Source organism: Wasmannia auropunctata, unplaced genomic scaffold, assembly GCF_000956235.1.
Source record: "Wasmannia auropunctata unplaced genomic scaffold, wasmannia.A_1.0 LD336116.1, whole genome shotgun sequence".
NCBI lineage: Eukaryota > Metazoa > Arthropoda > Insecta > Hymenoptera > Formicidae > Wasmannia > Wasmannia auropunctata.
The window spans coordinates 1868715-1881374 of record NW_012026774.1 but is presented as its reverse complement, the minus strand read 5'-3'; the positions used below and the strand labels follow the sequence as shown (position 1 = coordinate 1881374).

The following is a 12660-nucleotide window of genomic DNA, read 5'->3' as shown; positions in this document are numbered from 1 at the left end:
TTATTTCATATGTTCAATTCGATAATCCATAATTATTTCAGATTACTCGAACACTCATATAGCAGAGCAATAAAACCGTGGCTACAGTTGGAATGGATTTTTTCTCTGACTGAAAACGGAAAAGAAACATATACCGCTCAAAAGATTATGCTGGATTTCATTTACAACGTAAAATTCAAATTCAAGACATTATTATTAATATTTTTATATAATTTAGTATTTTTGTAATAAGAATAGATTTTTCATGTAGGAATATAATCTGCATTTTTCTTACAAATTATTTCAATAATAATGTCATTTTAGTAATAATTCAGTAATTTCATTTTAATAATAGTACTGTCCACATTATATACATGTGAATGTGCTTTTTAATGTAGATATCACCAGGAAAGGCAGCAAACCGTACTGCTTCACAATATAACAATAATTACAATGTAACAGACCATTTCCAAGAGATAAAATCTATTTTTAAGAATTATTGGGATTATGTGGCACGAGATGATGTTACGAAATCCTGTGCAGTGAGCGAAGAGAACTTCTTAGACGATCTTTCAAGTTTTTTTTCTGCTGTAATTTGATTTATTATATAAAAACGTCTGTTATATAAATAAATTTGTATTACAATTAATTCATATTTTGCAGATTGTAAATACTGTTACGGAAATGACATCCTTTACTGTGCTTATGCTGGCAACACATATAGATGTACAAGTTAGTAAAATTATTACAGCACAATAAGCACATTGTATATACAGAAACATATTTACAGCTGCGAGCTGTAAAAAGAAAACAATTTAAGACGATAAAAATTTTTCATTTGTATTGTATTTTATATTCTGGAAGAGTAACTCTTTCTCTCTCTCTCTTTCTCTCTATCTATCTATCTATCTATCTATCTTCTAATAATCGGTTGTTTAGCTTATTGTTTAAATTTATTGTTTAACTTTAACTCTTGAAAAATATTTAATTTTTTATATTTTAGATTTGTGTTTTCGTTTTATTTCCTAGGAAAAACTGCGACAGGAAATATCAGCCACATTTAATAATGATAAGGTTGATGCCCAACGACTCTTTGGCATGCAATATTTTCATATGGTGTTTCAAGAAACTTTAAGATTGTTTCCTATATCACCTACCATTATGCGTCAACTTACAGGAGATATAGAACTTGGTATTTTTATAACACATACATAGTTTATTGAGTCAATGGGCGAAATTAATGTAAATTAATAGATTAATGTAATAATATTTCATCAAGTTATGAAAAAGAGCTTTATCGATTCCAGAATCGTGTACTTTGCCGGAGGGATGTTACATTATGATTCCAATATTTACCATTCATCGTAATCCTGCGTACTGGCCTAAGCCGTTGGAATTTATTCCTGAACGATTTTCGGCCGAAAATTCGTCAAGTCGGTTTCGTTATACATATATTCCGTTTGGTACAGGCCTCAGGGATTGCATAGGTGAATATTTTAATATAAACCACTTATTTTAAGAATAATGGAACTTTGGAAAATCTTGTATCTATCATGTCACGTTACGTATAATTTAATTTCTATTGAAGTTTATTTTTTTCATAATGCTTTCCATGATTAGATTTATATCATTTTCACATTAAACAAGTGAAATAAAAAAAGTTTCTATAATATGCACATTTAACATTGTTAAATATTAAGACTAAGTTGTCTTAGTTATTGATTTATTAATATTTTATTTTTTCTACATATTTACATTATTTATTTTTAGGTCAGAGATATATACTTTTATCCGTGGCGACGATAGTTGTAAATCTGATCCGACGATTTCGATTTCTGACGACTGGCAGCGTAGATGACATTAAAGTGACAGCCGACTTCTTGTTTCGAGCTCGAGATGTCAAAATGTCTATATCTCGTGTGAGTTATTAATAACAGTGATTTTTACAATAATTAATAACATTTTAATTAATTAATATGAATTTTAATAATTATAACAATTTATTATTTTAATTTTTGTGAGTCGATCTCACATATGTTCACAAGTACTATAAATATACACTATATAGTATGAATTATTTTTATACTATAGTATATCTCTACTTGAAAAGAAACATGTGAACATTTCTTTTCAAGTGTACAACAAAGAATAACTTCGAAATAAATTAATTCTATCAATGTTTACTTTTTCATTTTAATCTGTTATACTTATTGTTAGTCTGTGATGAAATAATTTTTAAAAAAACAGTTAGCTTATCATTCTTTGAAAATAGTGTCAAAATTATAATTTGAAATTGTTACAAAATTTTTAATAACTGTCATTTTTTGTTATTGCAAGAGAATATTATATATGCTATCACACATATGTCATTGAGAAGTTTTATAATTTAATTTTTACAGCTTTTAGCTATAATAATACCTCAATAGCAATGCTAAAATAATTTTTCACATTTATGTACTGTAATAAATTAAATAAAAATAAAAAGTTGCATTGAATATTGCAACAATATTGATACAAACTTTTGAAATTTTTTACTTTTTTCAGAAATGCCTTCTTAAGTTTTAAATCAATTAAAATATCATATAATAACTCTTTGTGTATAATTGTAATAAAACATTTTAATAATCTAAATGTATATTGAATTTAGAAAACATGTAAATGTTTAATAAATACGAAAAAAAGTTTTACAATTTAATAACAAGTTATGCAACCAAGAGTAAACAGTCAATTTAAAGATTCCAAATTTCTTGTAATCTATAAATGGATTTTATCAATTTTAATTCTGTGATAAAGAAATATTTATCATGTGATGTAATCTGGAGCATTGTTGTACATAAACCTTGCATTTTTTATCCCTTTTAAATGAACATGCAATTTTGATTGCAAAAGTAAATTACTCGTGCAATTACGATAGCGTAAAGTGTACATCAGGTAGAAAGCGCATCTTCTTTCACGTCACGTCCACGTCATAACGATAATTTGAACGCTTGCTGAGGCGACTCGGCGCGTAGTAGTCTAGTCATATTTTCCTCATTACGCGAAACTCGCGACTGAGTTTAAATTCAAAGGACACTCGAGTGGATCAGGCGACGCCAAGTAGAAAAGCCGAATCGACGCGAACGATATCGGTGACTTCACCAAAGTGGTTAAGGAATAAAAAGGGAACGAACGAGAGCAAGCGAGTTGAAGAGGTCATCGCCAACTTACATTGAAGAGAACATTTCCTCTTCATCGATTTTGAAGATTTTAAATTCTGCGGTTCTTTCTCAAATAGAAAGGGATGTATTTCGATTTTATATATCATGACTGGAGAATTAAAAGTTTATTGATGATCAAAAAATATATTGGACAATCTAAATAACTCTGATGTAATGCAATACGTTGTCGTTAAACAGTATAAATTCTCTTTGCAATTTTAACGATAATTATGTATTCTTTATGCATGGAATACAAAAGTCAAGGATACGTTACTTATCGCGCAATAAGTTTTCAGTATTTCCATAGCGTTTCATGAAAATTAAATAAATTGAGTTGAATTTGAAGAAGTGCAAAATACATTCGTATATTTGTAATAAAACACATTCGTAGTCATTGAATTAATTAACGGTAAACTGAACTCTGACTTAAAAAAGAAAATTGTTAGTCTCTTACAATGAATATGAATGTGACAAATAAATATTAATTTAAAACATAATTGGAGCGACTGTAATAGCTCTGAAAAACAAACAAATAAATTTAAATGATTATTTTGCATCGTAAAACTGACACAATCGGCAACTTTAGAAATGTAACGCAAACTTTTTTTACAAATCTTTGTTCGCTCATTCTTGACTGAGCTCTCGACATTACTGGAAGAGGATTTTGAAAATGCTTCAACGCGCATGAAACATTTGTTCGACAAGGTTGAAGAGGCGGGTACAAGATAAGAGGGAAAAATTATGTACAGCGCGACCGATGTGACACTGCATCCATACGCATCGCTATAACTTAGAGCAAAAGCCAGTAGTTAGCAGCAGCAGCAGCAGCAGTATTTCCCTGTCACTGGCAGTGACCCATATGCTATGTCCATAAAGGGTATACGTGTATATAAAGCCGCCATGAGCACTGGACGCGTCGGACACGTGTGCCGGCGCAGATGCGTTCTCCCGAATCATGCGGACGTCCAATACCCGCGGATACTATCGAACGAGAAAGCCAAACGCATCGCAAATGACGAAAGGCTGATGGGTTGGATTACTGTTACCAGATTATGCCCGTTTCCCACGAGCATTCGTGTTATCACACGTGCATGCTGCACTATCGTTGATATCGACGTATGTACCCGCGTTTACGAATTGCAATCTACAATTAATTTGTACGCCACAAGATATCGCTATTGTGTGAAAAGCGCGTCGTTACTACAAAGCGATTCATCGCGATATTTCGCAAAATAAACAAAAAGTTATGTGAGGATTTTTCGCAAGGCGAATTACATATTATTTGTCCATCGCCGCATTTTCCGTCGTCGTTTGCATTTTTCGTGTGGCCATTATTTTATTATTACAAAGCTATAAAGCAAGCGAGTAAGCTTCCGTGAGGGACGTCGTTCCTCACGCGGTTGCTCGTTATGCTGACGCTGGGAAAGGTAGTCTCGCGGAAATCGGACATAGTCCGCGCGCGTTCGAGCCGCGCAATCGAAAGTGGTGACGCATTGAATCCCGAGTTTTCGATGAAAGCATTAATAACAAGCTCTCGTGCACATCAAAGCATTCGACAATAGGTATTTTTCAACGGCAAATGGGCGGTCATCGGAACCAGATAATTTATCTATCTGCCGCATCCGCATCGTATTGACATCAAAAAAACAATTTTCGCGGCAAATGAGTTTTCGATGGATGCGAAATGAGAGAGAGCTGGAAAAAAGATACGATTGCGGTATCGCATCGTTTCAGGACCCGTAGAATCGACCGCAATCTGGCATGCGCAATGTAGGGGGTTAGTAGTGCTTGCCATTTTTCACTTCCTGAACACTTTGAATATTTGCGCGAGCGATATCTTAATCTATTACCTTCAGAGGTAAATTAACAGTAAATAATTGATCAACCGATTATGTGTAATTAATTATTAATATTAACTACAAATTAATTATTAATATTAACTACAAATAGTGCTATAAATGGTGCAAAAATAGCAATAATGTTAAATTAGCCTTAAACGAAAATATCCATAATAGCCATTTTCCAATGAATATATGTTTCCGGTTTTACACTTGATTTTAATCAAACCAAATCAATAGGATTTTATGTATTTTCACATCTAAGTCTTGACTCATTAATTAGACGTGAAAATGTTAAAAAAACCATTTATCCTTATAATTTGAGGTTGCGCTTGATATGTGCGATAAACAATGCGTACATATCCCGAGTTCTACCAGTTCGTGACTACATCACGGTCACCGCAAATAAATTGCGAGTCTGTAATTGATTGATTGATCGATCGATCGGTCTTGCAATTTCTAGAACATAATACAGTAAAGTAGTTACAGTTCTGTTTTCTAATCGATATTTTTGTTTTTTTTTGCAATTCAATAAATTTGACATAGTATGAGAAATTAGGAAAACGTTGCAACAATTTTTCATTCCATTGTGTCGCAGACATAAATTATTACATATTTTAAAATGTATGTACGCAATTAATGTACGACAAATAAACAAATTATTTTCTTGACCGTGTTTAAATAAAGATAAGCATTTGTGATAGCTGTAGTTGTAAGTAAATCGACGAAACCGAAAAATATACTCGTTAATTACTGATTTAGTAATCGACAAAATAAATTATTTATAAGGAACCGATGAATTTATAACCTGTTTTATCAATTAATAATATTGATGGAAATAATTAAAATCTTCTTTCTCCGAATACGTTACAAACAAGAAAACCCAGAGAAAATAAAAACCATATTAAACTTGCTAATTACAATTAATGTAAATGTGCATGGTATTTAGTTATATTTTACTTTAACAATGGTTTTTATTTTTAATAATAAAAAAAATATAATATATATTTGAAAATATTTTCAAAAAATTCTCGAGATTAAGTCCATTTTAAAAGAAATTGATGCATTTTTTAATCGACTTCATAAATTTTTCTATTGTGTCTATTTATCCGATCGAAGATGGCAGCACTTTTTAGATTATAATTAAACAACATTTATCTTGTAACTTCAAGTCTATAATTAATTTGCATTGGTTATTTAATTATATTAGCTGTACTAATTTTTATTAATATACGTAACATAAAATTATTTAAAGATTATATTTCTTCATACTTTTATACATATTTCTATATACATAATTAGTCGGTAAAGTTTTTTACAATTTTTTTTTAGTGAGTCAACCGAAACTAAATATTTTAATGTGCTTCTAATAAACTAAAATAAAATATAAATTTATTGCAATTATATTGATAAATATTCGCATTTTGTATTACCAGCATTTAAACCTTCCTGTAGTTGGTAAATGCACAAGGGTATCTGTCTGAAAGAGAACTCTTACCGAGCCTGGGTAAATTTTAGGTAGCAAGTATACATATATACACTGATGGTTCAATTGAAATATATAATAATAATTTAGCTAATCAAGCCATATCTAATTTAATTATTTAATTTTCAACATGTAAAATAACTTTATATGGAATTAACTCTATATAGAAGTATTATTATCTGACATTCACTGTATAAATTATAGCGCTTCGAGTATGGGAAGAGCAACTACTCATGGCAAGGAGTATTTTACTCTTGAAACCATTAGAGTTAACTTTAATTAGGGCTTGTTTTATGAGGAATGGATCAATATAGGTATTAACTTTTTTTTGATGGTACAAATTAATATAAATTCAGTTCTTTGCCTTTCTACCTTTGTTTTCTTTTTTTATGTACGTGATCCTGCTAGCTTAATATAAAGCAATGCCACGTTTCTTTTTCAAAACAGCACAGCGTACAAAATCTTTATTGGTAGTACAAATTAGTATACAATGAGTACTAAAACTGAATAAGTCCTGTTTGATTTTGTTCATTTGGTCCTGCTGGCTTGACGAAGATATATATACAGAACATATTTAATATATAAAAATACACTTAAAGAATATTAAAAGTCATAAAAATAATGCACTTTGTTTTAAATATGAACGTATTATATGAATATCCGTAACTTTTTATTCTGTATTCAGTTACTAAAATAGGTAACATAAATGTACGATAATACGTAATATACCGATAAAATTTACTTGTATCTTACGATTATACTTTAAAATATCATATAAATGATAAGCGTTCTACTTCGAAATAAAGACATACATCTTTGACCAAAATATATAGTTTTATTGTGTATTTCGGTATTGTACACTTGATTTTTTATTTTGATACCAATTATTATATTCCTCTTACATATTCTATTTTGTAATTTACTGATCTAGGAATACCTATATTATTTTATATCGCTTATCATACAAAATTAGTTTTCAAAATTCGTTAAAAAGCCTTTTCTTAAAATAATTATATTTCGACTGCAATTTTTAAGTTATATTACATTATAATATTGCAATGAAAATTATATTATATGATTAATTAACGTATTATACTACATATTTTTAACAAAATAATCAATTAAGATTTGAGTTACATAAAAGTTATTGTAGATATTATAACTTTTGTATACGTTTATAATAATAGGAAAATCAATTAGAATCGTTATAATAGAATGGCAGTATATCGATATTTAAAAAAAAGTAGATAGATAAAAATATGATATTAATAAAATATTATTGTATAATTAATTTTGCTAAAGTAGAACATCTCTTTTTTTCAATGACTCCTTTATCTAACTATTAATTATTTATAGATCATATAAGAATAGACTAGAATAATTTATATTATTCTAAATTATAGGTTTTATAAAGAGATTTTATATCTAACAGGAAATTTTTCCTCAAGAAAAATTCTTTTCTTTTATGGTGAAAATTAATATTATTACGGTGAGGTGAAAGGGAATATGATCTTTCTCTAAACAAGAGTTTGTGATAAAAGTAATAAACTTGCGTTTTTCACAATTTGTCACGGCAATTTGATGACCCGTTATTGGCGAAGAAAAGGAAATGTTATACACTATACTCGCACTCTTCTTAAAATTTGAGAAGAATCGCTACCGTCACTTTTTTCTGAACCTCCGTCAAGAATTCTTTATCAAATCCCCACCAGAAAAGTTCTCTTTTCTCTCCCACTGCAGTAGCCTAGAACAGACTAAACTTCTTTTGCTTCACAAATAAAGGCATAAAAATTATCTTAAGATATAAAATCGATTGTTATATCACTCGTCACGTCGCTCTACATTTATATAAGGTTCGATTTACGTTACTCGCATTATTTTTCTGTTGCACAATACAACTGATGCGTTCTGGCTGTGTTGTTTTGGCCGATAAAAAGTAATAATAATTGTGTAACAAATAGAACTGAAATTTTTTTAACTCTTAAAAAATTTCACATACATCAAAAGGATAAGAAACAGTGAAATATGTGTAAGTATAAGAATGCTATTTAAAAAAACAATATTACTTATTACAAACTTTTGACACGCTTACTGCAAACAGCATTATATATTTAAAACATAGCAAAGAGGATTTCATTAAAAGGATTTATTACAAGAGGATTTTATTATTAATTCTTCAATGCTGATCGAGAATATATATTTATAATAAGGGCTGTATTTTATTTGACATTTGATACACAAAAATTTACATTCAATTGTAATAATCTGATCCATCGAAAATTTTAAATAACGCATGATATAGTTGTAACAACCCATTATGTTCGTGTTTTAAATGTAAAATTTACAGATCTCTTTCAGTATTGATCACACAAAATGTGAACAGTCATGTGTGTGCATAAATGAATGAACTATGGCAAAGATTAAATAATTCATTTTTTATTAAATTAATATGCGTGTATAGAAGGATTACGTAATCAGTAAAATATATTTATTTTTACAGATGTATCTTTGGCAGCAATTGTAGTAATTTTGCTTACGGCATTTATTCTCAAAGTTAATAAGAAAAGATATTATAAACTGAAAAGAAATTTAGAATTTGTTATTTCACTGCCTGGTGCATCTATATTATCATCCTTTATCAACACATTAAAAGTTGCTTGCAATTATAAAGGTAAATTTAAAAAATGTCTTTAAACATAAATTTAAGATAAAACGTAAATTTAAGTTGAGGTTGATTGAACTAATAAATCGAACTATACTTTTGAAATATATTTTTTTTATATGTGTGTACAAATAATTATACATATAATTAAAATATTACATATATATATATATATATATATATATACATATATATTGTTTAATATTTATGTACAAGCACAAAATTAAATATAAAAGTTATCACTATTAATTAAATTTTTGCAACTATTTTCTTAAAAATGTTTTGTAAACGATATTATATGTACAATTTTATTTAGATTTATTAGACTATGTAGAAGAAACTACTAAAAAATATGGAAGTGTTACTCGACTTGTCTTAGGAACCGATATATTTGTATTACTTACGAAACCTGAAGATTATAAGGTAAGTTCATAAAAAGATAATAATCACAACGATAAAATACATTAAATTAAACACGCAGCTCGTGCTTGTGAACGAAAATGGTAACGACAAAAGCTCTGTGACCAAGCTGTGGGATGTATTTCTTGGTGACGGAGTTATCAGAGCTTCAGGTATTCCATTTATGAAAGATGTTCGCTTTGCCCGCTTAGATTTTATATTACATACTTAATTTTATATAACAGTAAATTAAGTATACAATAATAATAATAGGAAATAACATAGCTTTAACTTAATATTGAATTAATGTTTAATCGTTATAACTGGCGCATGCATTTTTTTTCCATATTCAATATGTGCGTTTGATATTGATAGGTACAACTCACAGGGTTCGCCGAAAAATATTACAGCCACTTTTGAATCTTAAAAATTTATCCGAATATGTAACATTTTTCGATAGTTATAGCAATTACTGTGCGGACACTCTAGAGAAACATGTCGATGGTCCAATATTTGATCTTAAACCGTACATAGCGCGATACTCGTTTAATATATTTTTAGGTGAGAATCGTAATACGCACTTAATACAAATTTCTATTATTATTACCGCCTATGCTAAAGCGTGATTAAATTTAAAAAATTGACAAATGTTAATTCACAGTGACAACAGTGGGTATTCAAGGAGCTGCACATAAAGGCGAAGATGACGAGTTATTATATTGGCAGGAAAAGTATGCAATTTTAATAGCACTATTTATCATTGATATTTAAATCGACAATCTATAATTATTCCAGATTGTTAAAAGAATCATTTAAAAGAGTAATAAAACCGTGGCTACAGACGGAGTGGATTTTTTCTCTGACAGAAGGCGGAAAACAAATGAGTGCCGCTCGAAAAATTGTGGAAGATTTTATCTACAGTGTAAATTTTTAATTTTTAGTTTTTTACATAACTGTTTTTTCATATAGATCATTACATTTGTCACATGCGAGGAAATATAATTTGTCTCATTTAATTAGAATAGATACGTTTCTAAGATTTTTAGCTTTTGGCAATGTGATATATGTATAAGCATTTTAAGAAGTATAATAACAAAGCGAAAAATATTATTAGAAGGGTGAAAAAATGCTAAAATTTACGTATTCTAAGGAGATTACTTTAAATTAAATAGCTTTCCAGCTCAGTCGTAAAGTATTTTTTAAATTATATTGCAAATTATTATTTTATATTTTTATATTTTAGTAGAAACGTACTGATGTTTTTTAACAGTATTCCCCTGTAACGAAATTATATTTCACTTACAAATATAATCTACAATAATTTTTTTAATACAATTATTTTAGTAACTGTATTGTCATTTGTGTCCATATTATAAATTGATATGATGCAGATATCGTCACGAGAGACACCAAAGCAGACCGCTTTACAATATAATGCTGAAATGTTCGAAAAGTCAAAACCTATTTTTAACAATTATTCGAATCGTTTAGTACAGCTATATGATGATGTTACGAGCAAATCATGCGAAGTGAGCGACGAGAACTTCTTAGACGACATTAGAAATTTTTTGGTTGCTGTAATGTCATTTTATTATTTAAAGACTTAACATTATGACTTGAGACTATATTATAATTAATTCACGTTTTATAGATTCAAAATACTACTACGGAAGTAGCATCCTTCATTATGCTCATGCTGGGAATGCATACAGAAGTACAAGTTAGTAAAATTATTGAAACACGTTTATATACACTGTTGATCATAAAAACAAACATGAGACAAAATTGTGACAAAAATGTTTCATTTATATTATGTATTCTACAGAAATAATTATTTCTATTTATAATAATCATTTATTCATTTTATTGTTTTTAAGTATATTTAGAGTAATATTATTTTTTTAGATGGTTAATGTATTTATTATTTGTGTATTTTATTTTCTAGGAAAAATTGAGAGAGGAAATATTAGTCACGTTTAATAATGATAAGGTTGATGCTCAACGTCTCCTTAGTATGCGATATTTCCAAATGGTGTTCCAGGAGACACTGAGATTGTTTCCTATAGCACCTGCCCTTTCGCGCGAACTTACTGGAGATATCAAGCTTGGTATTACTTTTATAGCACACCATTTACTGAGAATTTATGGACAAAATTAATGTAAATCTATAGATTAATGTAATACTTTATTAAGTTAAAAAAAAGAGCTTTGCCGATTCCAGAATCATGTACTTTGCCGGAGGGATGTTACATTATGATTCCAATATTTGCCATTCATCGTAATCCTGCGTACTGGCATAAGCCGTTGGAATTTATTCCTGAACGATTTTCGGCCGAAAATTCGTCAAGCCGCCCTCGTTATACATATATTCCATTTGGTACTGGTCTTAGGGATTGTCTAGGTAGATATTCCAATATAAGCCATTTATTTTGAAAATGATTTAAATTACAAAATTTAAAAAATTTGAAACAATCTTGTAACTCCTTATTTATCATATCTCCCGTTATGTATTTAATTTTCATTAAAATTTCTCGACCTTTCTATTTTCTCTCGAGCAATTAGTATTGTGTTTCAAAATTAAAATTATATTATTTTTAGACTTAGCAAGTCAAGTGAAAAAAAATGTGCTACAGAAAATGCTATTCACATTCAACCTTTTGTTGAATATTAAAATCTTTTTCATTCGTTATCCTAGTTGTCGATTTATTAATTTCACTTTTATTTTCCTTACATTTTCGAATTTTAGGTCAGAGATATGCACTCCTATCCGTGGCCGCAATTGTCGTAAATCTGGTGCGACGATTTCGATTTACAACAGTCAGCAACATAGCTGACGTTAAACTAGCAACCGATATTATACTACGAACTCAAGATGCTAGATTGTCTATATCTCGTATATGATTCATTATAATATTAATGATTTATGGTAACTGTAATATTGGCAAACATTAATTATAATAGATTATTATTCAATTTTTTATAGTGCGTTAAAAGTTACAGTTAAGATACTTTCAATAAAGCTAAAATAATGTCGCAAAATGATATAACATTAATGTGCTGTAATAAATTTAATAAAAATAAAAAAATTTACGTTCAATA

The 12660-nt window shown here is 28.9% G+C and overlaps 2 protein-coding genes across 2 annotated transcripts in view; both read left to right on the top strand.

The window, feature by feature from the left end:
- The window catches only part of LOC105448342 (cytochrome P450 4c3-like), a 5157-nt gene extending 3001 nt beyond the window's left edge, over positions 1 to 2156 (top strand). Inside the window, exons 5-10 of the mRNA XM_011686863.1 lie at positions 42 to 168; positions 378 to 569; positions 643 to 711; positions 1009 to 1171; positions 1287 to 1466; positions 1750 to 2156. Of these exons, the coding sequence (XP_011685165.1) occupies positions 42 to 168; positions 378 to 569; positions 643 to 711; positions 1009 to 1171; positions 1287 to 1466; positions 1750 to 1910 (892 nt within the window). The 3' untranslated portion in view covers positions 1911 to 2156. The remainder of the gene's footprint in view (positions 1 to 41; positions 169 to 377; positions 570 to 642; positions 712 to 1008; positions 1172 to 1286; positions 1467 to 1749) is intronic.
- A 6180-nt stretch (positions 2157 to 8336) lies between these two features.
- On the top strand, positions 8337 to 12660 carry LOC105462398 (cytochrome P450 4C1-like). The gene is made up of 12 exons (XM_011708949.1): positions 8337 to 8529; positions 9001 to 9171; positions 9479 to 9585; positions 9644 to 9734; positions 9937 to 10122; positions 10223 to 10292; positions 10357 to 10483; positions 10953 to 11138; positions 11213 to 11281; positions 11507 to 11669; positions 11783 to 11962; positions 12308 to 12660. Exons 1-12 carry the CDS (start codon positions 8526 to 8528, stop codon positions 12460 to 12462), a joined length of 1509 nt encoding a protein of 502 aa, XP_011707251.1. The 5' UTR covers positions 8337 to 8525; the 3' UTR covers positions 12463 to 12660.

Excerpts from the sequence above, each read along its gene's own strand:
- LOC105462398 (XM_011708949.1), top strand. Across the intron at positions 10,123-10,222 it reads CTCGTTTAATATATTTTTAG|TGACAACAGTGGGTATTCAA; the intron begins GTGAGAATCGTA and ends GTTAATTCACAG. Across the intron at positions 10,293-10,356 it reads TTATTATATTGGCAGGAAAA|ATTGTTAAAAGAATCATTTA; the intron begins GTATGCAATTTT and ends TAATTATTCCAG.